Here is a 26,188-nt window from a genome sequence, read left to right on the forward strand (position 1 = left end):
CAGCTTTCTGGAGGGTGCATATGGCCTCTGGCAGCATGTGCCCCTGAGCAAGGGTGAATTTTCAGGATTGGGCACTCACATGTTTTCTGATCACTTTTGTCCCTAATTCACACTGTCCCACTCTTTCTGAAAGAAGGACAAGCACTTCTGGGGACCTCCTCTGGAAGCTGGTGGAAGGGAGAGAGAAGCGCCCAGTGCTTGTGCTGGGTACGATGGGATGGGAACTGGGCTCGTTTTCCAGCATGGTCATCTGAGATGACCCCTGGGGACACAGAGATGCTGCTGCCCAGCCCCACCATCTCACCCACAGTATCACCAGACTACTCAGGGCAATGAAGTCAATTTTTAACACAGAATCACAGACCGATTGGTGTTAGAAAGGACCTCTGGACATCATCTAGTCCAACACCCTGCCAAAGCAGGTTCCCCTACAGCACGTTGCACAGGGTCACGTCCAGGTGAGTTTTGAATATCTCCAGAGAAGGAGACTCCACAACCTCCCTGGGCAGACTGTTCCAGTGCTCTGGCACCCTCAAAGTAAAGAAGTTTTTCCTCATATTGAGATGGAACTTCCCATGTTTCAGTCTGTGCCCATTGCCCCTTGTCCTGTCACTGGGCACTGCTGAGAAGAGTCTGACCCCATCCTCTTGACACCCGCCCCTAAGGTATTTGTAAGTGCTGATAAGATCCCCCCTCAGTCTTCTCTTTTCCAGGCTGAACAGACCCAGCTCCCTCAGCCTCTCCTCATAAGAGAGATGCTCCAGTCCTCTGATCATCTTTGTAGCCCTCCGCTGGACTCTCTCCAGTAGTTCCTTGTCTTTCTTGAACTCGGGGGCCCAGAACTGCACACAGTGCTCCAGGTGTGGCCGCACTAGGGCAGTGCAGAGGGGGAGGAGAACTTCCCTTGACCTGCTGGCACCACCCCGAAGGGAAATTTCCCTTGCGGGTACGGGTTCCCTTAGCGATCACACACATTAAAAAAAAAAAACAAACCCAAAACCATCCTCGGCCGAGTGTCCGGATCCCCGGGCTGGGCTCCCCCCGCTCCGGGGGGTCCGGCGGGGCTCGGCTCGCTGCCCCGCGGGGGAGCGGCCCCGCCGCGGCCCATTAGCGCTCATTTCCTGGCCGGGGCGATGGCAGGCGGCCGGGCAGCGCTTTCCCTTCCTCAGCCAATTGCATCTTCAATCCGTATCGGAGGATCGCGGGGTGTGAGGCGTGGGAGAGCCCGGGGGCCGGTGCGCGGCCGGTGCCGGGGGGAAGCTGCCACCAGCCCCGGCGCCGCGGCAGGAGGGCGAGGGAGAGGAGCGAGGAAGAGGCCTGGGGAGGGCAGCCCCCGGGGTCGGGCCGCGCCGGCCGGCCCAGCCGCTTCAATGCAACCCCTGGGGCATCGGCTTCGCTCTGATGAGACCGCTCCAGGGCTGCCGGCGACGGGGCGTCGTCGTGGGGACCGTCACCCTCTGCCTGGCCGCCGGGTGGGCTCTGCAGAGTAAGTGTCCCTTTCTCCCCTCCGCTTCCTCCCCCGGCCCTTTCCTCCTCCTCCTCCTCCTTCTCGCCGCGCTACCGCCTGCTCAGCCCCAGCGCCCGGCGTCTGCTCGGGGCGGTGCGGGGAGCCCGGCCGCAGCCGCCCACGCTGGGCTGCCGGTAAGCGGCGAGAGCCCTTTCCCACCCGGCCTTCACCAGGACCGCTCGGAGAGCTGCTGGGATGGGGGGACGGGACATAGTGGGGCTCAGGCAGGCGTCGCTGCTCTCTGCACGCTGGAAGTGATGTGGGATGGCTCGTCCCCGCTCCTGCTGCTGCTCGGGGGATGCGGGGAGCAGAGCGGTGCCAGCCCGGGGCTGCAGCCCGGCCGGGAGCCGCGGGGGGCCGGCCCCGAGCAGCCGCCGTGCCCCTCTGCATCCCTAACAACAGAGGGGAAGCGAGGAGGAGGAAACACACCCCGGTTAACCAGCCCGAAAGGGCTCGGGTCACGCTGGAAGAAGAGGGAAGGTGGATTTCCACGCAGCACGCCACGGGGGGTGCGTGGGGACGGGGCAGCAGGCAGAGAGCCGGCCGGTCCTCAACCCAGCGAGGGCTGCAGGCAGCCCCCACGGCTGGGAACTGGGGTGGGCAGTGCCACCAGTGGGTTTGGTTTGAACACACCACACCGTCTCCCTCACCATCAAGGTGACGCACAAGCAGGACACCAAAGGGTGGAGGAACTGTCTCCAGAGTTTTAGAGCTCCGTTTTAGAGCTGTCCCCCCAGTTTAGACCTCCTGCACAGAGGCCTCTCACTGCCAGCCCTTTCCCACCTGCTCCCCAGCACGTTGCTACGGCCAGGTCTGGTACGTAGAGCCACGCTTCCAGCTTTGACTGTCCTCCAGTGAATACTTTGGGGCGCAGCAGCGTGCCAGGGACAGCAAACTCACCGGTCCCCTCTCCTCCTTGGTGCGTGTTTTACTGGGTGTGAAGGGTCTGGTTTGGCGAGCGGCAGAGCGCGGTGGCCTGGCACAGGGCGCTGCAGGTGGGTGTGATGTTTGCTCTCTAGGCTGATGCAGCTCTTCTTGGACTAGACTGGTTCAGGTGATCTAGGCGGACTGCGTATCAAAAACATTTCTGAAGGGTTATTGCATTGCCTTTTTTGGCTTTGTGTGCTGGATAGGGACAGAAAACATTTGCAAATAATTTAATGGAAGGATTTTTTTTTTTTTTACATTTACCTCGCAACCACATATTCGAAACAAAGCTATGCCTTTATCAAAGCATAAAAGGGTCACTGTGGGGAGACACTCAGGCCCTGTCTAGTCAGAAACAGAGAAAAGGTCTTTAAATAAACACAGGGAACAGAAAACAATTAGAACAATTTGCAGCGATTACCAGACCTTCCCGGCTGTTCTGTTTCTCTAGCTGGCACAAACCCCTTTTTCACAGCTCTGGTTAGTCTCTCCTGCACACAGGGTGAATGGGAGACCACAGCTGAGCTGAGGATGTGCTGGTCTACCCCAAAAGCGTGGTGTCCCCTCAAAGGGACCTGGCAGCATGGGCATGACAAGATACCCACAAAGGGGGAATCCCAGGAGTCTTTTCCTGGAAAAAGCCTAGATCCCATCTGGTTAACAAATATATAGAGGCTGGGGCTTTCTCCTGTGCTGGTCCCATAGGTGAGGACCTGGGAATCAAACTGGCTTCCCCAGCTTCTCTGCCTCACCCTGACCAGCAGTCTCTGAATTCTGCTACAGATCCCAAATAGAGCAAAGTCGGCTTGTAATTTATTCACCCATCTCTCCCCCTTTGTGGTTGCTCTGGGGTTTCGCTGGCCTGGGAGGTTCTTATTTTTTTAATAGGATTTTTTAAAAGAAATAGGATTTTTTAAAATAATTCCTTTCCCTTTGCCTTTTTTAACCATTCTTTTCCCTGAAGACTCTGCAGAACATCCAGGAGCATCCCCAGGGCTCCTGCTTTGCGCTCCTTCAGTGTAGCTGAGGGTCTCGTCCTCCCTCCCCACTGGGTTACAGACATTTGCAGCTCAGCATTATTTTTTCAGTTCTGCTTTTGCAGTCAGGCTGTTCCCACAGTACGAGAGGAAAGCGGGTGAGCTGCTCCAGGCCAAGACAGGAAAAGGGATTCAGTGGTGAGGCTTACTCTGTGCTTTATCTGCCTTTTGTCTGGTTTGATTTTTACGGGTAGATAACAGGATTTCAATCTCTAGCCAAGTGTCTCTAACATGCCACTAATTATATTAAAAAAAAATGTATGCCAATTGAAACTCAGATGTTTGGTGTTCATCCAAAGCTTCATGCAGAAATACTCACACGCAAGCAGAAATTATTGCAGTTACACATTAAACTAAATGGTCGGTTCAGTTTCACAGTTATGAACAGCTCCGTAATGACATCAATAGGGACTGGATGAAAAATATTCTTTCACATGCATTTTTGCCTAGAAATTATCAGGAACATGAAGTCTCTGACTTTGTGTGAAACCAGGTACCTTTGATTATATGGGATTTATCTGCACTGGCATGTAACTGGCTGCCTTTACACAGCTGTTGTCTCAAATGTTGATTATACATCCTGAAAACATTATGAAGTCCTTGCCAAGTCTTCACATACTTAAGCCTGCTACATTTCTTGCTTTTGGGGGATGGTAATTAATTAATATAACAGGTTACCTTGGCCATGGTGATTAAACTTTCCATTTAAATGTAGGATTTTAAAGGAAAGACAGTTACTGATGAACACAAAAGCATTGCTCAGTTGTCAGAAAATGTTATGCTCCCTTACCCAAAAAGACTCTTCCAAACTCTCTCCTCTTGGGTACTGAAACACTGAAACACATGCAATTACTTGTCCTGTATTGTGGCAAGGTTTCTCCCGACTATCACCAGTTAAAAATGTGTATTTAGTCTTTAAGTATTTATGTTCCTTTTATGGTCAGCAGAAAGAAAGAGAAACTGCAAAGCATAATCCATCCTCTCTTAAAACAGACCACTGAGAGAGGTAGGATGAATCACAACCCAGAGGTCCCATCCTACCCGCGACGGTTGCTGCAGCATCACCTCCACACTCATCACCCTCCTTTGTCTTTCAGCGCCCGGAGGAGTATCGTTAGTTGTCCCACAACCCAACATCAATGCAACAGTGGCACAAAACATCCTCCTCTCAGTTGAATACTCTTGCAGAGGCGTCGCCACCATTGAGTGGAAGCACGTGTCAAGCTGGGGCACCACCAAAATTGTTGAGTGGAAAAGTGGGTATTACGTCAACATATCCACCATGTACAAGGACAGAGTGACTACTTTTGAAAATGGCTCTATACAGCTTCTGAACGTGGGCATGAGAGATGCCGGCTACTATTTTATCACTGTAACGGAGGAGTATGGATCCAACACCTACGGCACCATCATAGTCAACGTTTATGGTACGAACTAGATGGGACTTTTCGGCTTTACCCTGTGTTTAAACATTAATCTGCTCGTAATCAATTTTATAATATTTTTTTTCTCTCCTCCCCGCAGAGATTATCTATGAAGATCTACATTTTGTAGCAGTTCTTTTTGCATTTCTCGCTGCAGTATCTGCCATTTTGATCTGCTTCATGTGGCTGTGTAATAAATCTCTGCATCTATTCCAGAAGACGACAACACACAAACTAACAGGTATCTCTCTAAGAATGCACTCAGGGTATAGGGTTTTCAAGTGTGAATTTTGAGCCTAAAATTCACTTGTGATTTGAGCCATAAAGGTGCTAAGCAGGGACACTGAGAAACAAGACTGGAAGGGCTCAGTTCAGTTATCCTGTTCAACTCTTTACTAGCTGAGGCAACTGAATAAAAGCTATTTAGCTGCAGAATGATCCACAGGACATCTACCGTATACATTTTACACCAGAAACCACAGAACACTTCCAAACATTGCTAAATGCAAAACTCAGGGAGAAAAGGCCAGAGCTGCAATAACCCCCCATCAGAGGGCATGAGTCAAAGTCAAGAGCATCAGCAAAGCTCTCAGGGTCTGCACCAGAAGGGTATCTCCTAGGGGAAAATACTCAAAGGCCCCTTGGGAGTGGGAAAATACTCAAAGACTGCACCTCTTCTTCTTGTCTCAAACCCCCCTTTCATATGTCCCAATGTTTGATCCAGTTGCGGACTTCAACAAACACTAACATCAAAAGCAGACTCCTAACACACACCAAAAACATGAGTCATGAAAAGCAGATCAAGGGCTGCACTGAAGGGAACATTCACATATTAGAGAAGAAACTTCCAGGCCATTGCCAGGGACATACAGCCTAGGCAGCAAGACAAGGTGCCACACTACGGACCTGGGCTCGAGGTCTGGGCGCATCCTTGGAACAGGAGGTTTCTTTTACCACTTCAAAACATTTCAGGTGTTTACCTCCCTTCTTTGTAAGGGCAGATCCACTAGTGGTTTCTTGCCCTGGAGGTAAAACGTCTGTATTTCTTCTCTAACAAGCACTGCTTAAGCTGTTACAAGCAGCAGCCTAAGTAGCAGTATTTTACTAGACCAACATAGATACTCAAGAATCCTAAGCCTCATGGCCCAGACTTTGTGTCAACTCTGCAAAACCTGGTATGAGAAGAGATGAATTTGGCTCAAGCTGTCTCTTCCTTTCTGCCACTCACCTACAGCTCTAAGGGCTGCCGCTGTTTTCACGGTGCACACACAGCTCACAAGCTTCTGTAGCTCCTGAAAACTTCCCTATCATGCCAGAATAAACAGGCTTTTGTTTGCATAAAGCCTCTCCTTGCTCCAGTTAAAGCCAATCTTCCTACAGAGCCAAAGTATTACAAAGTCTGAATCAAACACACTTACTTGGCAGACTTCAGGAAAACCACAGTTCTGGAGACTTGCTCTGTCATCTCCCAGAACATGATACCAAGAAGGGACTGAACTTCTGCCCCGATTCCACCTTAGAAGAGCCCTCCTTTCAAAAGTCACAAAGAGAGCTATTAAGGACTGGCCCTACGGACTTTAGTTTTCATAGTGCCTTTAGTCTTGTATTGGAAGAAACCAGTATCACTGTAAAGATTGTGAGGGACTCTTTATGCAGTTAAGTATTTTGAAAAGATGTATTTAAAACCTAATTGTAGATGAGTAAGCTTGAGCTAATATTAAAAAGTTCAAAATGTCTCAGCTATTAACAGCGTTGTTAATTTTGGAACGCTGGCCTTCCAATCCATTTGCCAATCAATAATAATATCCTTTTATTTGCAGCAAGTACAACTGAAGAGATTGAATTGGAAACCATTGAGTGTTAGCCAAGGACTGCCTCATAACAAAAATAACAATTCTACCTCAGGAGAAAGTATTGGCAAAGAAAGTGAGAAGAAACCTAAAAGGTAAAATGTTTGTGACTACTGTAGAAACATCCTGACTTGCAAAGCTAATTGGACATGAAAGCAGCAGTGTCTGACGGAGCTGTTTTGACCTGTTAAGATTTTGGCTCTGCTAGCCAAGGTCAAATTAAAAAAAAAAACAGTATGCTTTCATGCTGAGAACACACACATTTTTGTAGCCAATTAATAAAACCTACAGCCTCTACCACTCTTAAACAACCAAACAAAAAAGCCTCTAAGATCAACCCATAAAGGAAATGATCATGGTCTTGAAGGACATCTGTATTTTGGCTACAGCAAGTCTCCTGTTACAGACAGAGCAGCCACTGGCTTCCTTCAACATAATAAATTGAATGTCTAATTACAGTATTACATTGAAAAACTAATTGCAAGGATTGAATCCTGGTTATTGCGCCTATGCTGCTACTTTTGGGCATAAGGAATTTCCTGAAGCTCTGAAGACAAACTGCAATACTTTCAAAACTGACTTTGATACAACACCGAGCCGGTCCAAGTTCCCCCACTTACATTTCCAGTTGTTTACACTGCCCCAGGATATCAACACACATTTTATGACATTACTAGGACAGGTTCTTAAACAAGGAACCCTGCACAGGCACTGAAGAGGACGCTGTCTATAACGATTAAAGGGGACATCACACCAGTGGGGTGGCAAAATACTGAACAGTTCCATTGTGAAAGCTGTCGAGTCCTTTGCAAACTCAGCCCACCGACAAACAGTCTATCTGTGAAGAAAAGTTAAAACAGCATTACTTTGAAATTTAGTATTTATAAATACAGTTCTGAAATTGCTTTTGTTGAGAAGCCACCTTTGCTCTCCTATGTTGTAAGAAAACATGAAGTGATCTAACTAATGTTTTCTTGAATCTGCATATTGCACTTATATTTTCCACCTGCAGATCTGCTGGATGGAATAACATTTGCTTTTTTGAGTGAGAAAGCACTGAAGTGACCGAGCTTCAAATTATCCTGTTTTGCTTTTGTAACAAGAAGAATTTTGCAGTGTGAAATAAACTTTGAAAATGTAAGAGATCATGGACTAGTCTGTGCCTGCATATTGCCACGTGGCTTTTTGAGCCGAACTGCTGCTATTGCCTCTCTCACACTCCAGCTCGCTTGTTCACACAAGGCTTTTACAGCACAGGCTGACCGAGCTTCCCCTCTGCTCAGGGACTGTGATGCTCAGGTGCAGAGGTACGACGGGTTAGATATGGAAAAACAAAGAATTTCTCACCAAGTGCATAACAATGTAAACAGGCTTCTCCCAAAGCACCCTGTACACAGTACTTTTTAAAAGTCAGCCCCGGACTGAGCTGGCCATTTGTAGCACAAAGGGCCTCTCACCCACTCGTAAATTCCGGTACCAGATTCAGCTGGTTGCTCCTCCTGCAACTAGGAGAAGAGGTCAAAAAAGGTGAGAAATTAAAAAAAAAATCCCAACTACAGCACAGCTTGGCTATCCCAGATTATTTTTTTTTTAATCCCTAAATCTTAGAACTTGAATGTGAAGTTATGCATTAGGCTGAGCTGAGTATACAGCAGATGCACTGCCAGACTTATTCAGAAAGGACAAAAAGTGCAGCTTACATGTAACACCATTATTCTCTGCCAAAATTGGCCTGAATACTCTAACTGCCAAAGGAAAAGTCAGGAAACGTATACAGATATGAATGACCATTTGGATGTATTGCTGTAATGGCAGAAATCGCTTACACTTTTAAACTACAATATGTGAAAGCTGCGATGAAAATAGGAAATTACCACTTAAAATTCGCCAACTTAAGACGCACTGTAACAGCAGAAAGAAGTTTCCAACTAGCACAGTTCTTTTACTTCTCTCAGCTTGGCTAAAGATACAGCAACTTCAGGCACCCATATCCTAGATGAACAAGGGGGATCCAAAGCATATTCAGTGAGGACATACAGTACAGTTAGCCTACATACCGCTTTCCTTATAGACACTTCCTCGCCCACAAATTTTACCCCAAATTTAACATGCTTACTCTACATAGACAGGGTCACTTACAAAATATTCACATTTTCTGAAACTGATGTTTGTCAATATGCATTATTAATGTCAGTAACATTTGATATATTGACCAACAGGCTAAGCTGTCTGTAGCAGTTTCTTGCTGTGCTGGAGATGCCTGAAGTATCTAAGTCTTACGGCAAGCTACTAAAGTCCAAGTTTAGAAACTAATAGCTATTCTCACTCCAGCTGTAAACTCCATGCAGAACAGCAAATTTAATATTTAGAACATTCCAAGTGATCAAAGGGATTAAGACATTTTTGCATTTAAACTTTAATTAAAGAGATGTCCAAGTTCACAAGACTTGTAAAAGTCTTAATCATCCACTAATGTCTTCGTGTTCAAAGATGCACTACCAAGAATTTCGAGACTGTCCCTCTGTTAGAAACCTAATCAGTCTGTTTTCCATTAAAATTAAGAATCCCTGTGTATTCAACACTAAAAGACAGACTCTCCAGGTCCCTAGTAATTTTTTTTCACTTTTTTTTTTTTTTTTTTTTTTTTTTTTTTTTTTTTAGCTAGGCCTGAAAGTCTTGACAAACATCTTCACTGCTAATGTGCAGTGCTTGCACTTCTGCAACACAAGAGAGGTCCTCTTGCGTCTGTTTCAGGGGACAAATCCTGCAACTATGAGACCCTAGTATCTCCACAGTGGTAATGAAGAGCTTATTTGATGAAAAGGCTATCACTACATGCAGACATGTCAATTTAGGTTAAGAACAGTGAAGTGTAAAGACACATTTAAGTTTCATATGCTCATCTTCTAGTTATTAGTAAGAGAAGATTTGTTGCGTTGCCAAGAGTCAAAACAGCCTCATATAATCAGATGCAAGACAGATGCACCAGGCTGTTGGCTGAACTGTTCACCAAGGAACAAAATCCCTCTCTGCCTGTCATCATATTGTCTGCTAGCCAAGCCATACGGGACCTGGCATCACAGGTGTTGCATAAGATTCACCGACCTTTCAAGAAGATCGAGACTATTTTCAACTAGTATTTTTTCACCTTCATAATGGAAAACCCTCTCTTGTAGTTCAGTTGCACAGAAGCAACTACTTCAAGGAACTGAAATAACAAGATGTTCTACACTGGCAAACACCAGCATAAGTACAATAGCTGCTTTGGATACGCACTGAGCAGCAGCTTGCCACAAGCAGTTGCTTAATATATATTTCCTACAACTACTATTTATTGCTCAAAATAACAACTGTCACCATACAAGCATGATGTTCAATTCAAATATGTTCTATGTGCAAGAAGTTCTCATATATATACACATATATATATAAACACATACCTTGTAACACACAATATGGACATAAGTCTGAACCAGTTCATACAAACAGGTTTCAAAAAGACTTTTAGCAATTATTCATCAAACAAAATAAAAACCTTGTGCAACACCTTACTAGAAATTTCAAGAAGGCTACAATTACAACCAAAAAAGACAAAACCATGATGTTTTTATTTTAAAAGAACTCAAACGAGCTGATCTTCAGGAGGATATTATTGTTTCCCTGGATGATAATCAGTGACAGTACAGGAATAAAAAAAAGACAGCACAAGTGTGGAGATCCAAGGTCTGCCGCATGGCAGTTACCTGCTTCTATCCAGACATGAATTTACACAAGTCACTCTCAAACTCAAATTGTCAGAATTCTGCAAGCAGAGTAAGACCTTTTCTCTACATGCTTGCAAAAAACAAGGACAGAAAACATAAGCAAAGTAACCGGCGCCACAAAGTCTCCTCTACAGCCATCAGAGGGGAGAGACGTTTGCCACAAGCTGTGACTTCGTAACACTCTCAACTTAAACAAATCGCTAAGTAAATATTGCTCTCAAAAAGAAATGGGTCACCCATAAGCCACATCAACATACAAACAAACTCCAACTCAAGAATCTCATGCAGTGAAGACTGTTCCTTGATCGTAAAGTTTTTGTTTAGCCTTACTTCTTGACAAGGGAGCTCTGCTTCTCCACTTCTCATCAAACGAGTCCACTAGCTTCCACAAGGATTGCCACTCCCTGTGCTATAAGCCACTAAAAGGCTTATCAATAGCCCAATTCAATTCTAAGAATGTTCATCTTTCAGAAATACTTGCAAAGATCTACTGAGAAAAAAGTAGGGGCATGAGGGGAAAGGGAATGACTCCGAGCAGACACCTTCCATGTACCAAAGGACTACTGAATTTAATTTTATAAAAGAAAAATACATTAATTACTCAGGTATGTTACTCTAGCTAGAGTAATCTGCAAAGATACAGCTGAAAGGAACTTTTTAAAAAAGTTGTATTTTATATATCATTGAGAAAAGTTTTATTACAAACACTACAATGGACATATCTATACAGGAAATAAATTTGGGTTTGCTTTCTTGTATTGCCCCATAGGTTCCACTTCCCTTTGCTGTACGGGCAGTGATCGTTCATGGCACAGCGATGACTCAAAGCCCCCATGGGGAGGCTGACGGATCATTAGCACGGAGTTAGGGCGGCCATGAGGAGTTCCATTTTATACACAAAGTTACGCCCTTCCATTTTATTCCACTGGACTTCCTTGAATGGCCCTCGAAGATGATTCCACTTGTTGTCTTGCAGTACATCGCCCTTGGGGAGATCCTTGCACTGACTCCGGGGAAACTGAACCATAACTTTGCTGCCACTTTCCGGACCATTACGTACTGTGGTGAACAGAGATTTTTATGAGCATTTTTACACTGTAGGAATTCCTCATCTTAAATATCCTTCCTCATGTATGCTATACATTACTCCTACTCAATTCCAAACACGCTGAATGCAAACAAGGGAAATTACCTTACCTTTTTTTTTTTTTTAAAGTTTTTCTGTTTGAATTTTCTTTCTCTCATCTCCCACTTGTCTATGATTTTGTTGCTTTAGCACTGCATGTTCTTGGTTAGAGCAAACCAGAGAAACATTTGACAAAAAAACCCACACATGCACCTTACAAATGCATTTCTTTTTCCCTAATGATGCCAGGAAGGGCAAAGGGTTTTTTGCCGATTCTTACCTTGGATGTATTCCCAACCATTCTGTTGAAAAACATAATCAAAAAGATATTGTTTCTTGTGGTTTTATCTCAAATGGACAGGAATGAAGTCACTCAGGATAGCTGTTGCTTTTAATCACAGAATTCAGCAAGACTGGGGGAGGGGTGGTGGTGTTCTGTTGGCTTGGATGGGTTTTTTGTGTTTTGATGTTGGGAGGTGGTGGTGGTGTTTGTTTATTTTTTAAATAAGCAATTCAGGAGACAACCATTAGCATTCCCCTCACCTACCAAGCTAGTCATCTCTGTGTAGAAGGCTTTCAGGCTGACTGAACATAATTTCTCCTTCATAAATCGATGCTGACTATTCCCCCCTCACCTTACTCTCCTTAATATGTTTGGAAACTGCTTCTGGGACTGTCTTTTTGCCTCATCTTCCCAGTAACTGCAATGAGACTGACCAGACTGTACTTCCCCAGATTCTCCTTCTTGAATATAGGATGTGGCATCTGCCTTCTTCCCGTCCTCAGGAACCCTTCCTGATCACCATGACCTTTCAAAGACGATCAAGAGTGGCCTTACAATGACATCAGTCAGCTCCCTCAGCACTCATGGTTATATCCCACCTGGTCCTGTGAACTTGTGTATGTCTAGTTTGTTCAAAGGTTCTCTAACTCAATCCTCTGCTACTGAGGCTAAGTCTTCTTTGCTCCAAAATTACCCATGGGCCTCAGGGACCTGGCGTTCCTGAAGGCCGGTCTTAAGACCAAAGCAAAGAAGGCATCGAGTACCTTGGCCTTCTCCATATCCTGTGCCACCAGGTCCTCTCCCCATTTAACAGCAGGCCCATATTTTCCCTAGTCTTCCTTTTGCTGATAACACCTGTTGAAGCTTTTTTTGTTGCCCTGTATGTCCCTCACCAGATTCAATTCCAGATGGGCTTTAGCTTTCCTATTCCCACCAATGCACGCTTGCACAGTCTCCCTATCTTCCTCCCAGGTCAACTGATCCTGCTTATACTCTCTTGCAGTTTCCTTTTTACATCGTGAGTTTAGTCATGAGCTCCCTGTTCATCCACACAGATCTTTTGTCACCTTTGCACAACTTCCTGCACATAGGAACGACCACTCTTGAGCTTGAAAGAGGTGATCCTTTAAAAAAAACAATCAACCAGCACTCTCTTGGACCCCTCTTCTCTCCATCCCATAGGATGGTACCCCATAGGATTCTTCCAAGAAGATCCCTGAAGAGACCAAACCCTGTTCTCATTAAGTCTAGAGTGGTGATCCTGTTGTTTGCCTTGTTCCCTTCTCTCAGGATCTTGATGGTTTCTGTGATCTATTTTTTCTATGCTAATTCTAAGAACTATTTTCAAGCCTGTGTAAATTATATCAGGTTTACATTAAGTGGCTTTCTGGGCAAAGTATTGATTCCATTTAGGTGTCAATTCCACACACAAAAGAGATTGTTTCTAGAATATTTTGCTATAAATTGACATTATTCTATAAAAGTCTAGAGACTATCTCAGAAAAAGACTTACAAAGCCTGTAAAATTTGCTTAAGAATTTAAAGATTTTCCATACATTTGCAACAGAAAATGCTACCTGAAATGGCATAGTCTCCATTCGGTGATGCTACAGTTATTGCTGATGCATTGCCAATACTCTCCACCGGTCCCAGACCAACATGATTACTGAAACTTAGCACATGCCATCCCATAACTTTCGCAAGCTGCTGAACTGCATGTACTTGGTGCTGTGACATCTGAAAGATAACAAGAGGTTCGTCTTCTGTTCAGTATTTGCACACCACAGGAAGAACTGCATACTGGTTTTACCAAGCTTTTTTAATTCTGCTGTAGAGTAGTTATTTGTAAAAGTGTCTTTGTCTCATAAGTTCTCTAGTTTCAGAGGAATGTGTTATTTCAATTTAGACTAGTTCCTTTGCAGACAGAGAAGACCACTGTATTAAGCACACTGTGCAGTCAGATGACTTTTTCATAGGTATATGGGCTTATGCATTTTATTTAAGTATTGCTTTCAATTTACAAAAACCTTTATTTAGGTCTCAAGAAATACTTGAAGAGATACAAACAGGATTTTGAAATAATCCTTTCTCTGAATGGAAATGAGACCTCTGCTGTAAAATATATAAAATCTGTGAGAGTGTTATCATAGCAAACTCAGAAAAAAAAAAAAAAAAAAAACGCAAAAAACCAGTTGAGGTTCTCAAGACACGTGATTATCTCCATTAATGCTCAAGTGTAAGCATTGAGCTTTAACAGCCTAAAAGTTTAATTCCTAGTGTTTTTCTGTATCAAGACTTAACATTGTAACAAGGAAGAATCTAGCACTGTTCAGCAGTTCTCTGTGAACAAGTCTGAAAACACTTGACCAAAAAAAGATACCCTCAGCAGAATCTGTTTCAACTTGTTTTCTGTGTCGTGGAGTTTCATATAACTGCAACAGGCCAACCACTGTTATTAAAGACCTGGACTTTGACTATTTATAATGCATAGTAGGGAGGCTGCCACTTCTGAATAAAACCAGCAGGTTGCTCTAAGCAATTAAGAAAACACAGTTCACTCAAATATCAGCTGATTTAGTAATGGCTGATGCAAAGTGAACATTAACAAGACAATGTTGAAATGACAGTAATTGTGGGCTCATTAAGATCTCTACCCTAGATAGGACTTGGTTACAGTAAGTTTCATATATTGAATAACTTGTCTGCTACGACTCTCACTGACTTGTTCTGAAGTAAGCAGAAATCTTAGTGCTCCCATAATGAGTAGCATAAAGAAATGCATTTTAAATAGGAGGGAAAAAATTATTACTACTACTGACTTTAGTAAAAACTGGCATTATATTTTAGTAACAGTTGCTGAAGTCACTATACAAACATACTGAAAAATTCAGTCATATCCACCTTCCTATTTTCACTGCCTTTATGTGGAGTTTTCTAACATTTTCTACATAGATAAAGGTGAGATTCTAACTTCTTCTGTTTCCCAAACACTACAAAGAAAGGGAAGGATAATGTATGAGTCTACCTGAGATAAAAGGAAATCCTGCAGTTCTTGCTCTTGATGGGACAATGTAATAACTCTTCCATCTCTATGCACAACTCTGATCTGTTCAACTCCAATGTTCAGCTGTAGTTGAATGGATCTTTGAAGACAAGATGCATATTATTCAAAATGCATTACAACCCTTAAGAAAACAGCAAACGAAGAACACAGAATCCCTCCCATTCATTGACAAGAACTCTAAAATGAGGATGGTGCAAGGTCTATGGAATATGACAGCAATTCCAAACATTTCAGTTTCATCACTCACCACAACAAGTCCCTTTACACTGCAGGGGACGTACTCTGTGGCATGTTCCCAGACCTGGTCCACTGCTTGTTCAGGTCAAGAAACCTCCTGAGGTGCCTCACAGCTCCCTGCCTGCCACTGTGCCCAAGTTTCCTTCCAGAGGCGCAGGGGAAAATGGTGCATACTCAGGGCCTGTTCTATCCTACAGCCAAGACTTGGGCAGTATGTGTACTCTGGAACTGAGACTGCAAACTGCACCAGTGACCGCAGTCTGCTCCGCACTGTGGACACTGCTAGAGAGGACTGCTCAAAATGGAAAAAACAACTGGTTCATCCACTGTCAATGTATTAGTTAATTCACTGCTGGTCAGCATGCAGACATTCGTTTCTGGAACGTGAAATCTCTTATTTCGATGACAAGGTGCATAACTAATAGCATGAATTACACGAGTTCCACATTTCAGTACCTATGCAACCAAGCTAGGACTGAGCACTGACTAGCTCTCCATGACCAGACTGGAAGTTTAGAATCCAGCACATACAAAGATACTTTATATTCATCTATCTCTATCCAAAGTAAGTCCCCTCTTAAACAGCCACTTTCACCTTCAATTCCTTCTTTGAAAGGAAACCTTGCTAGTTAACGACTTAATAAGTTTCTTCATTAAAGTGTAAAGTGGATGAAGAGTTTTCTTAGGGTGACTATTCCCCCCACAACTCAGAAAAACAAACACTCCCACACAAATAACAGGCTCCTACGTGTCTGTCTGAAGAGAATCTAAACCTGTAAAACACAACTTGAATACACTCTGCCATTGCTGCATGCTTCTACAACTAGAAAGACACATGCATTTTCATACTTACTTGCATATCTGTTCATATCCTTGAGAAGTTATTAGAACTTTAACACTGGATTCATAAACATCATTTATATTGGACCAGTGGGCCTGAATCTGAGGATCTTCAATACGACTAGCCAGGCTGTCAATGGTTCGAGCAGTTCTAGAAGATAAAGACATATTCCAGCCACAATAATCTAGACAGTTTGTGCTGTTGTCTTGTTCAAAGGAAATGAGCAGGTTATTAGTTTTGGTTTTGTTTTTTTTTTATGGCACACCCAAAAAAAAAAAAAGGCAAAATTAACAGAATCATGGGGATCAAAGCTCTATTTCAGCACCATTCTGGAGCTAATGAAGCACACTTGTTTAGTCTGTACATTTCACATTCATTCTCCAGCAGTATTAAAGTGGCATTACTCAGTATCAGCTATTGCACAGCAAAGAACACTAAAAAATATTTATGCAGTTTAAGAAAAGTAGGGACAATTATCAGCAGCCTCTGTCATAACCGTCAGAGAGATCTCAAAGAAATACGATTTTTTTTCTTTTTTTTTTTTTTTTTTACTAGTTGAGTGTTGTTTGCTCATATTTATGATATGTTATTGGTTCTTAGTGCTTAAAAATAAAGACTATTTTAACAGTGAAGGAAGAAGTACCTAGTTATAAGAACACTGAAAAATGATCCACTGTATTCCACATAATGGTACATTTTATTGTAACTTTAACAAGAACAGCTTGTGACCTACCTGCGTCTCAAAAAGATATGTTTTGCCTGCTTTATTATCTTTTCCAAAAGTCCTTCATTTGACTGTAAAGAACTGATATCATTTTTATCAAAAGCCTGAGGTCCTGCAAGTCTCATTCTCTTATGGCCAAAAGGTGCACTAGCTGGATGTGGCATCACTGTTGAGCTCAGGGTCTGCTTGTGACACTGCAACAAACAACAGATGTCATAAAAGGAAGTGACCAAATAACGTATCTGCAAGAAATAATATGCATACTACAACATGCTGCTTCACATCAGGTTTAAGTGTATATACTTTCAGAAGTGCAACTTCTTTACTTTATAAACTTGACAGCACTTTAAAGCCAGCTTTACGCTCATACTTTGCCTCCCATATTTATGCAGGTCTTTCAAACCTTATGGCAAGTGATTTCTAAAAAAGGTGGTAGCTAACAAAAATTTGGTAGTATGGCAGTAGCTCCTACTGATAAGTCTGCCTTGTGTACATCACTAGAGACAGACAGTAAGGTCAAACAAAAATAAAGGAAGCATTTTAGAGATAAAAATTAAGGTAAAAAAAGATATAGCAACCTGTTCAAAGTCAAGAAAGGAAATTCATAACAGAGCTGGGCACTGAGTCAAAGCTTCATGAAACCTAGTTCAGTGTTTAAAACACTGGACTGTTCCACACGACTGCATGACTTGCAGAGCCATGCTCTAAGGAGATGAACACTCTCTGGAACATGGTTTCACAACTGCTTAGACATCTAAAATTGTGCTCTTTTCCTGAACAGACGCAACCTCAACCTTTGAGGGAGCTGGGATTGTTTAGTCTGGAGAAGAGGAGGCTCAGAGATGACCTTATTGCAGTCTACAACTACCTGAAGGGAGGTTGTAGTGAAGTGGGAGTCGGCCTCTTCTCCCAGGCAGCTAGTGATAGGACAAGAGGACACAGCCTCAAGCTTCACCAGGGGAGGTTCCGGTTGGACATTAGGAAGAATTTCTTTTCAGAAAGGGTTATTAGACATTGGAATGGGCTGCCCAGGGAGGTGGTGGAGTCACCATCTCTGGATGTGTTTAAGAAAAGACTGGACATGGCACTTAGTGCCATGGTCTAGTTGACAGGGTGGTGTCAGGGCAATGCCTGGACTCGATGATCCCAGAGGTCTCTTCCAACCTGATTGATTCTGTGATTCTGTGATTCTACCCCAGGTCCTTCTGCTACATTATATGAGAATCTAAAACACTGAAGCAGAGAAGTGGACCTCAAAAAGAAGTGAAGTTATTATGGTAATTGATTGTTCTTCATGGGAGTACAGTCTGAACAGATGCTCACTTAAAGTACTTGACAAGCACTAAATAGACACAAATGAAAAAGGGAGACTCATCAGCTGTACTGGAAAACCTTGCACTGCTTTTCTGAAGTGAGCAGCCAGGCCTGAGGTTAAGTAAAGTAACCACCCACACATATTCAAACCGAACAGGAGGTTGCCTTACACAAATGGATAGAAAGCGACTGGCCCCTAGTGGCACTCTGTTTTTAAAACAGTGCTGCACACTATGCAGAAGTCTGACCAAAAGCCCAAAAACTCTTCAGTACTTGACCATAAACACATTACCTCTCTGATAAGTTGATGCAAATTATGTTCCAGAACATAGAGATGATCCTCTGGATTCTGTTTTTCAGAAGCAGACTTTTGTGATTTTTTGTCGTTGGAAGAGTGACACAGAGAAATAGACAACTGCAAACCTGTACAAAGCAGAGGAAAAAAAAAAAAAAAATGAGGACACTGACAATTTTCAAGCAGGCTACTGAGAACTGTTTTTCCTTCACGTTTTATAGTCAGTAGTTTTACAACCAGTATTCACTGTATCAGGGAAAAATCAAAGAATGATGTTGGAGAGCACAGCACCATAGGCAAGACTTGCTACTCACTGAAGTGTTGACCGGCCAACTAACAAATCACTAGGTACATTTCACACCAATTTCTATGACTCATTCCCACACAAAAAGAAGTCACCTAGACCCCATTCCTTCCCCAAAGAAGGAATGATTTACCATCAAATAAATGTTAAGCAATACAGAAACATATCATTCACATGATATCATCAGTTGTGCACCCCTTGTATGAACAGAGGATTCATTAGCCGACTCTGAGCCATCTTCATGCTTTTTAATTATCCTCATTGAAGAGTATTAGGCTCCATTCTTCTGAAAACCCACTAACTTGTCTTAAATTTCACCTGCAAGCAATCCAGGAGCACTGACTTAGGCACAGCTCCAAACTGCAATGTGCACATGGCATTACAGTTGACAGCTTTAAGTGCTACTGACAAAAAACACAATCACAAAGAAAACCAATCCAAAATCCACACAATAGAACATGAGTAAATTAGACACTAAAGTGCATTAGTTCAATTTTTCTATAATTAGCAAGAAAAAATTAAATTCTGGGAAATTCTGTTTTTCAAAACCTTTGAAAAAGAAGGGAGATTACTTTTATTTTTCCCCAGAATTTCAGTTCATGTTTAAGCAAATAATTGTAGGTTATGAAGTCAAAAGTTTCCTACCTGGGAAAGGCTGGGAGATTATCTGATTTTTCACAACAATGTGAGGAATTTGTGATTTAATTTGAACAGCTTCTCGTGACAGCTGGGCAAAAATTTCTTTACACAAAAGAACATTCTGTGCAGTCTCCAACTTTGTCTGCCAGTGTGGAGAACCTGAAAAATACAAATCAATGATTGCAGAAGAGAAGCTACAAAGGTAGCTTCAGACACCAGATACTGTGCAGTACCTACGAGTAATCGCTAAGATAAGGTAGTCAGTAGCTTCTACCCAAATGGTGTGTTTTCAGAATTTTATCTCAGTTAATCAAGCACTTTAAGATAACACCAGTGCATTTCACTTCGATTTTATATACATGAATACTGTGAACTGCACCTCCCTTCTGGAACTGCCTATTACATTCCCAGGCCTTTTGTGAACTCTGCTTATGAATCCCTGCTTCTTAAATTGCAGTTAACGATACTTCCAGCTTGATTAAATTCACTCTACAACGAACCACCAAATAACGTTAAATTAATGTACATGCTTTCACAGGATTTATAGGCCCAAAATTCTTATAAGATTCTGGTCTGAGTAAATACACAAGCTCTATACTGTACCCTGAATACCATATGAAACATCTACTTAATACAACATCTTGTCTATGTTCAAGACAGAACAAGAATCTGTGTCAGAGATCACTGTGAAATAAAATCCTGTCAGTTCTCTTTAATCCTAAGGAGTTAAGGATGAATTTTTAATCCCAATTAAAATCCCAATTCAGATACTGTCACATATCAAACGAATCAAGCTACTATCTACCAGGTGAGCTGTTGGTAATTAATACACATGCTGCCAGCACACTTTCAGATTCAGAGAAAACATAAGAACCACAGAAACAACTGATGCATTTTGGGCAAGGAAAGAGTGAATGGACATTTAGTCCAGTTGAGCCACAACACCTTGGTTTGTGTTTGGTTATGTGCTCAAATTCTTAATGACTAATGAGAGGTGCTCCAGAATACCTAAAATACAATCCTAGTAACTTTATTTCAGAAATTGAGTAAACACATATGAAAAACTGAAGGAGTACACTTTGAAAGCATCATCTTTCCAAAGCCCAAGCAGCACCTACACAGAAAATTTCAGTTTAAATAAGAATATTCTTGTTCACTCTTCTTTCAAGTTAGGATTTTCAAATAAACATCCGATGCAAACCCATTTATTGAGAACGTGCTCAGAAAACAACACATAGCTAGCTATACCTGGTTTTGATTTTGGCATGGGTCTTTTAAAAAGATTGACCGTCCCAAGGTCACCAATGTCTGGAGCTTGTTTCTGAATAGAAACCTAGGGAAAAAGAGAACATTATTTGATATTTGTTCTTTGTTGCAAGCATACAAATAACAAAACAAAACCCATCCTGTATTATTAAAGTTTTTCTGGCAAACCTTTATATAGGCTGATCCTTCTAAATCACTTGGGATTTGAACATCCAAAGGACAGTAATCCTCAGGTATCTTTTTATCCAAGTCAATGTCAGTGTTCTTTATCACCTCAAATGTGCCATGGTGAAGGAAAAGGGAGCCTAAGAAAGGAAGGACAAAGACACACACTATAAAGCATCTTCTGTAAATAATGAAGCTTATGCCTCCATTTTAGAAGATGTCACAGTTTAAGGCTGGGCTGGCTATTAAACCAGTGGCAGATGCTCTCTATTAACCCCTTTCCCCTCCACAGAAGGGGAAGTGAAAAGGGAGACTTACAGGTTGGAAAGTTAAAACAGTTTTAACAAACTATAATAATGAAAAAGAGTATAATAATAATATTGGAATAATCAAATATATACAAATATATACAAAACCAAGATCGAGCTCCCTCCAGTCACGTCACCACCGGCACTGCAGGGCAGGCTCCGGGAAGTCACGGACTGGGCTCAGTGATGGACAGGAACTGGATTCAGGGATGCACTGATCAGGACTGGGGGCAGCAGGAAAACGGACAGAGTCCTCTTCAGACACCGGCCATAGCAGAAGAAGAGCAAGACCCTCGTGATCCCCCCACTTTATACTGAGAATGACGTGTATGGGATGGAATACCTTCGTTGGTCAATTTTTGGGTCACCTGCCCTGTCCGCTCCTCCCTGGAGGTGCGACCTTTCTATGGCTCTTGTAATTAGTGAGGAATTTAGCAGTGACCTTGGTTTCTCTAAGAATAAGTACAGCAAGAGCCTTTGTGCATAACATCCCTACCGGTACCTCAGTGATAACTATAAAACTTTGAGCGTTATCAGTCCTAGAAGCAGACACTGTCTGCAAAACATGCAGTTAGTTTCAGAAAGTGCAGTTACTTAGAAGAAACTTAGCTGAAAGGAAAAATCACTGAAAGGAAAATTGGTTTTGTTTTAGTTCAAACCAGGTCAGAAGAATATGTATTTCTAAGTCTCCAAACCTCCATAATTGTGGCTTGACTCAAATTTCTTTATGAATTCTTAAGAAACACAGGTAAATTATAAAGCTCATTTCAGCACATCAACATCTCAGTCCTCCAGTGTGTGATATTTTACAGGAAGTTAGCAAGTAGTATTTAATAGTTACGAGAGAAAACCAACAGCGTTTCAAAATGGTGTCAGCAGAAGCAGGGAAGGAGAAAAAAGGTATTTGGTTAAAACAAGACCAAAAAAAAAATTAACTGCCCGAAGTTTTGCAAACAAGGATCTTAAGGTGCAACACCCCTACTGATTTAAAGGAATGCTGCTGACGTTTGGCTTGCAGTCTCAAAACTATGAGTGTTCAGTCTGTAAAAACCAGCCATACAGCCAGACGTTCAGGTGGGACTGATAAAGGCAGATGCCCACATCTGTCCTAGTTGCATCCCTTTAATGTCCAAGGCATGGTTCATCTAGTTTAGGATAAATCATCTAAAACCAGACATATCTTGGGTTACATCTACAGCTTCTTCATGAACACAACATTAATAAGCCTGAATTTGACAACGATGACAACTGGAGCCCAACATAACCAGTTCAGATGCCTGCTTTGTATGTACGTCTTAAATTTGGCGAGATTCTGTATTCACTCCTTAACTCTGTAATCGGGTCTAGAACTCTGGGCTGGTTACCCTCTCTTACTGTAACCCACGAAATAATGCATATTCTCAGTATCATTTTTCACAAGCGTAGGAATAATCATAGAATCATAGAATGGTTTGGGTTGGAAGGGACCTTAAAGATCATCTAGTTCCAATCCCCCTGCCACGGGCAGGGACACCTTCCACTAGACCAGGTTGCTCAAAGCCCCATCCAACCTGGCCTTGAACTCTGCCAGGGAGGGGACATCCACACCTTCTCTGGGCAACCTGGGCCAGTGTCTCACCACCCTCACAGGAAAGAATTTCTTCTTAATATCTCACCTAAATCTACCCTCTTTCAGTTTAAAACCATTCCCCCTCGTCCTATCACTACATGCCCTTGTAAAAAGTCCCTCTTCAGCTTTCCTCTAGGCCCCTTCAGGTACTGGAAGGCTGCTAGAAGGTCTTCCCGGAGCCTTCTCTTCTCCAGGCTGAACAGCCCCAACTCTCTCAGCCTGTCTTCATAGGAGAGGTGCTCCAGCCCTCTCATCATCTTCGTGGCCCTCCTCTGGACTCGTTCCAACAGCTCCATGTCCTTCTTATGTTGGGGGCCCCAGAGCTGGATGCAGCACTGCAGGTGGGGTCTCACGAGAGCGCAGTAGAGGGGCAGAATCACCTCCCTCAACCTGCTGGCCACGCTGCTTTTGATGCAGCCCAGGATACGGTTGGCCTTCTGGGCTGCAAGTGCACATTGCTGGGTCACGTTGAGCTTCTCATCAACCATCACCCCCAAGTCCTTCTCCTCAGGGCTGCTCTCAATCCATTCTCCACCCAGCCTGTATTTGTGCTTGGGATTGCCCCGACCCACATGCAGGACCTTGCACTTGACCTTGTTGAACTTCATGTGGTTTGCACAGGCCCAGCTCTCAAGCCTGTCAAGGTCCCTCTGGATGGCATCCCTTCCCTCCAGCGTGTCGACTGCACCACACAGGGTGTAATAAACCACCCATAATAGGTGTAGTAAATCTGTCTTCACTCAGAAAGAAAACGCAAGATGCTCCTCAGTCTTTTAAAAATGTTTTACAGACCAAATGTAGACAAAAGCCAAAGATTGACAAGCTCTGCCTGTCAACTAACCAACTACACTGCCAATGCAGAACTGCTTCTGTAAAGGAAACTTTACTATAATCCTACACAGTCAGCTTTTAAAATCACTTTCTAGGTAGAGGATGGCAGGATATTTTCCCTAATAATAAAACAAGTTTCCTCCTTTTATAATTGTCTCATAACTATAGCAATATTTTATTATCTGACATTATTTGTTATTAAGAATATCCCATCTGCTTTTCCAGTTACAAAAAAAAAATTTGCAAAATATCAATATCCATTCTTGAGAAAAACAAAAGACCCTGCTGGTTACCTGCGCTTCTGTAGCTCAGATCACCAAGAATTTTGTCTCCCACTTTTCTCAGCTTCCAGTGCTGTCTCAGTCTTAGCAGCTCAGAGTTGAAGTCTCTTTGTCGCTTATTTTCCTGGTTTTCCGCAACCGATTTGGATAACCTTTCTGCACCTTTCAGCAGGATCTGAGCTGCTCCAGCTAATGACTTCTTTTTTGAAATCAGCTGCAGAAACTGAGGATTCTAGTAACAAATAAATAGAAAAACTTCTTGTATCTTAATTCTCTGAAAATTATTATTAGTGGAACTAACTGATGGTGACTGATAACTTAGTTTTGCTGGATGTTCAGTAACTTATTTAGAGTAACTTTCATGACAATATTATATATTTTCAATATACAAGTAGCATTTTGACTTCCATCTTCAGCAAAGAGGCCTCTGAAATCAGCCTCACCTCCCACTCTCAGCCTTCCCCTGACCCATAAAGCATGGTACCAGCACATCACAAGGAACATTTTACTAAATCTTGTATGTATCATACAGGAAAAATTCCATTGAAATAAAATCTTTAGTATCAAGCCATAAAAACTACACAACTAGGTACCAGATACCTGTTTTGGAGGAAGGGGATCCTGCACAACGGGATCTAGAGTCATGAACTTTTTATCCTTGACAATACTAAGCACATCATACAACACACACATCTCAGTCAAGGCGCTCCTTAAGTTGTTCCTCACTGAATCCCAAGGCCAGAGGGATGGCTGAAACTTTACCAACCCTAAAAAATAAAACAAAACAAGAGAAAACAAAGGACTGTAAAAAGATACGGTGTCAGGCTCGTTCTTAAACCACAGAGAGACCAAACGGCATGAAATACAACTTAACAGGCTGATATCTGGATCTATCCTTTTCCACTCTACCACTGTAATCTCCTGGGACTCGGTCACGGACATCCTGACCGGATCCAGGGCCCAACCGTTGGAATCCGCGGGGGAGGGCAGGCCAGCCCCCGGCGCCCGTGGGGCTGCAGGCCGGGCACCGCCACAGCTCGGCAGGCCTCCGTCAGCGGCAGCCCGGCGACAGAGCTCGGGCTCTGGGCCCAGCCGCGGGCCGCCTGACAGGGAGCCGCGGGCCCGCCGCCCCTCACCTTCCTCATCCTCCGCCTCGCCCGGCTCGGCCCAGGCGCGGCCCGCCGAACCCGGCTCGTCCTCGTCGGAGCCGGAGCCCTGGCTGAAGTCGATGCGCTGCGCCAGGCGCGCCAGGTTCTGGGACATGGAGAGCGGCTGCAGGTAGGTCTCGCTGCCATCCAGCCCCACCTCCTGCACCTGCTTCTCGCACGCCGACTCGATGCTGATGCGCACCGCCCGCACGCCCGCCATCTTGCTGCGGCCGCCGCGCGCCCCCCGCGCCGGCTACGGGTGCCGGGAGGGGGCGGGGCCAGCGCGGGCCGGGCTCGGCTGTCTCCGGAGGGCGCTCGGGACGGCGGGGGCCGGCGCGTGAGCGGCGGCGGCGCCCGAGGGGATGGTCGGGGCTACAGGGGCGGCGGGGAGCGGCCGAGGGGATGGTCGGGGCTAAGGGGGCGGCGGGGAGCGGCCGCAGCAGCCGGGGGGCTGCAGGGTGTGCCGGTGCGTGTCATTTCCACGGCCCGTGACAACCCACGGCCGCCCGCCTCCTCCCGCTCACGTCGCAGGCGAATCCCAGCCGGGTTCACTCCTCAGAGTCCAGAGACGGGCAACGAAGCTGGTGAAGGGTCTGGAGCACAAGTGTGATGAGGAGCGGCTGAGGGAACTGGGGTGGTTTAGTCTGGAGAAAAGGAGGCTCAGGGGAGACCGTATCGCTCTCTACCACTACCCAAAAGGAGGTTGTAGCGAGGTGGGTGTCGGTCTCTTCTCCCAGGTAACAAGTGATAGGATGAGAGGAAATGGCCTCAAGCTGTGCCAGGGGAGGGTTAGATTGGATATCAGGAAAAATTTCACGGAAAGGGTTATCAAGCATTGGAACAGGCTGCCCAGGGCAGTAGTGGAGTCACCATCCCTGGAGGTATTTAAAAGACGATGTAGATGTGGTGCTTAGGGACATGGGTTAGTGGTGGACTTGGCAGTGCTGGGTTAATGGTTGGACTCGGTGATCTTAAAGGTCCTTTCCAACCAAAATGATTCTGTGATTCTATGATTTGCTTTTACAGCATTATTTTTGACCAGAAGCTGGTTTCATTCCTCGTTCTAAACATAAATTCACTTCTGGTTCCCCATCACTCACTACGACCACACAGGATGCACAACCAAATATCAAAAAAACACACAATTAGTAATATCGCAATGAAATTACCGTTTGCATTCAGTAACAACAATTTCAATTACATGTACACTCTGAATTTCTCACTTTAACAAAATTAAGTCAGCA

The 26,188-nt window shown here is 43.8% G+C and overlaps 2 protein-coding genes across 2 annotated transcripts; one reads left to right on the top strand and one right to left on the bottom strand.

The window, feature by feature from the left end:
* The first annotated feature begins 1,401 nt into the window (after positions 1 to 1,401).
* VSTM5 (V-set and transmembrane domain containing 5) lies at positions 1,402 to 6,759 on the top strand. Its single transcript, XM_068395552.1, is given in 4 exon segments — positions 1,402 to 1,492; positions 4,578 to 4,898; positions 4,996 to 5,136; positions 6,716 to 6,759. Coding segments are annotated over 4 exon segments (597 nt in total).
* A 3,532-nt stretch (positions 6,760 to 10,291) lies between these two features.
* MED17 (mediator complex subunit 17) lies at positions 10,292 to 25,190 on the bottom strand. The gene is made up of 12 exons (XM_068425025.1): positions 24,933 to 25,190; positions 24,397 to 24,563; positions 23,809 to 24,028; positions 20,771 to 20,907; positions 20,585 to 20,669; positions 19,343 to 19,495; positions 18,391 to 18,521; positions 16,794 to 16,978; positions 16,073 to 16,210; positions 14,944 to 15,061; positions 13,496 to 13,655; positions 10,292 to 11,568 (listed from the first exon to the last, which is right to left on the bottom strand). Exons 1-12 carry the CDS (start codon positions 25,162 to 25,164, stop codon positions 11,363 to 11,365), a joined length of 1,932 nt encoding a protein of 643 aa, XP_068281126.1. The 5' UTR covers positions 25,165 to 25,190; the 3' UTR covers positions 10,292 to 11,362.
* Positions 25,191 to 26,188: the final 998 nt, after the last annotated feature.

The sequence above is a fragment of the Nyctibius grandis genome, chromosome 2 (assembly GCF_013368605.1).
Source record: "Nyctibius grandis isolate bNycGra1 chromosome 2, bNycGra1.pri, whole genome shotgun sequence".
NCBI classification, from domain to species: Eukaryota; Metazoa; Chordata; class Aves; order Nyctibiiformes; family Nyctibiidae; genus Nyctibius; species Nyctibius grandis.

Excerpts from the sequence above, each read along its gene's own strand:
- MED17 (XM_068425025.1), bottom strand. The coding sequence starts at position 25,164 with ATGGCGGGCGTGCGGGCGGTGCGCATCAGCATCGAGTCGGCGTGCGAG. Across the intron at positions 20,670-20,770 it reads AAGGATCAGCCTATATAAAG|GTTTCTATTCAGAAACAAGC; the intron begins GTTTGCCAGAAA and ends CTTTTTCCCTAG. Across the intron at positions 18,522-19,342 it reads AATCTCCCAGCCTTTCCCAG|GTTTGCAGTTGTCTATTTCT; the intron begins GTAGGAAACTTT and ends TGCTTTGTACAG.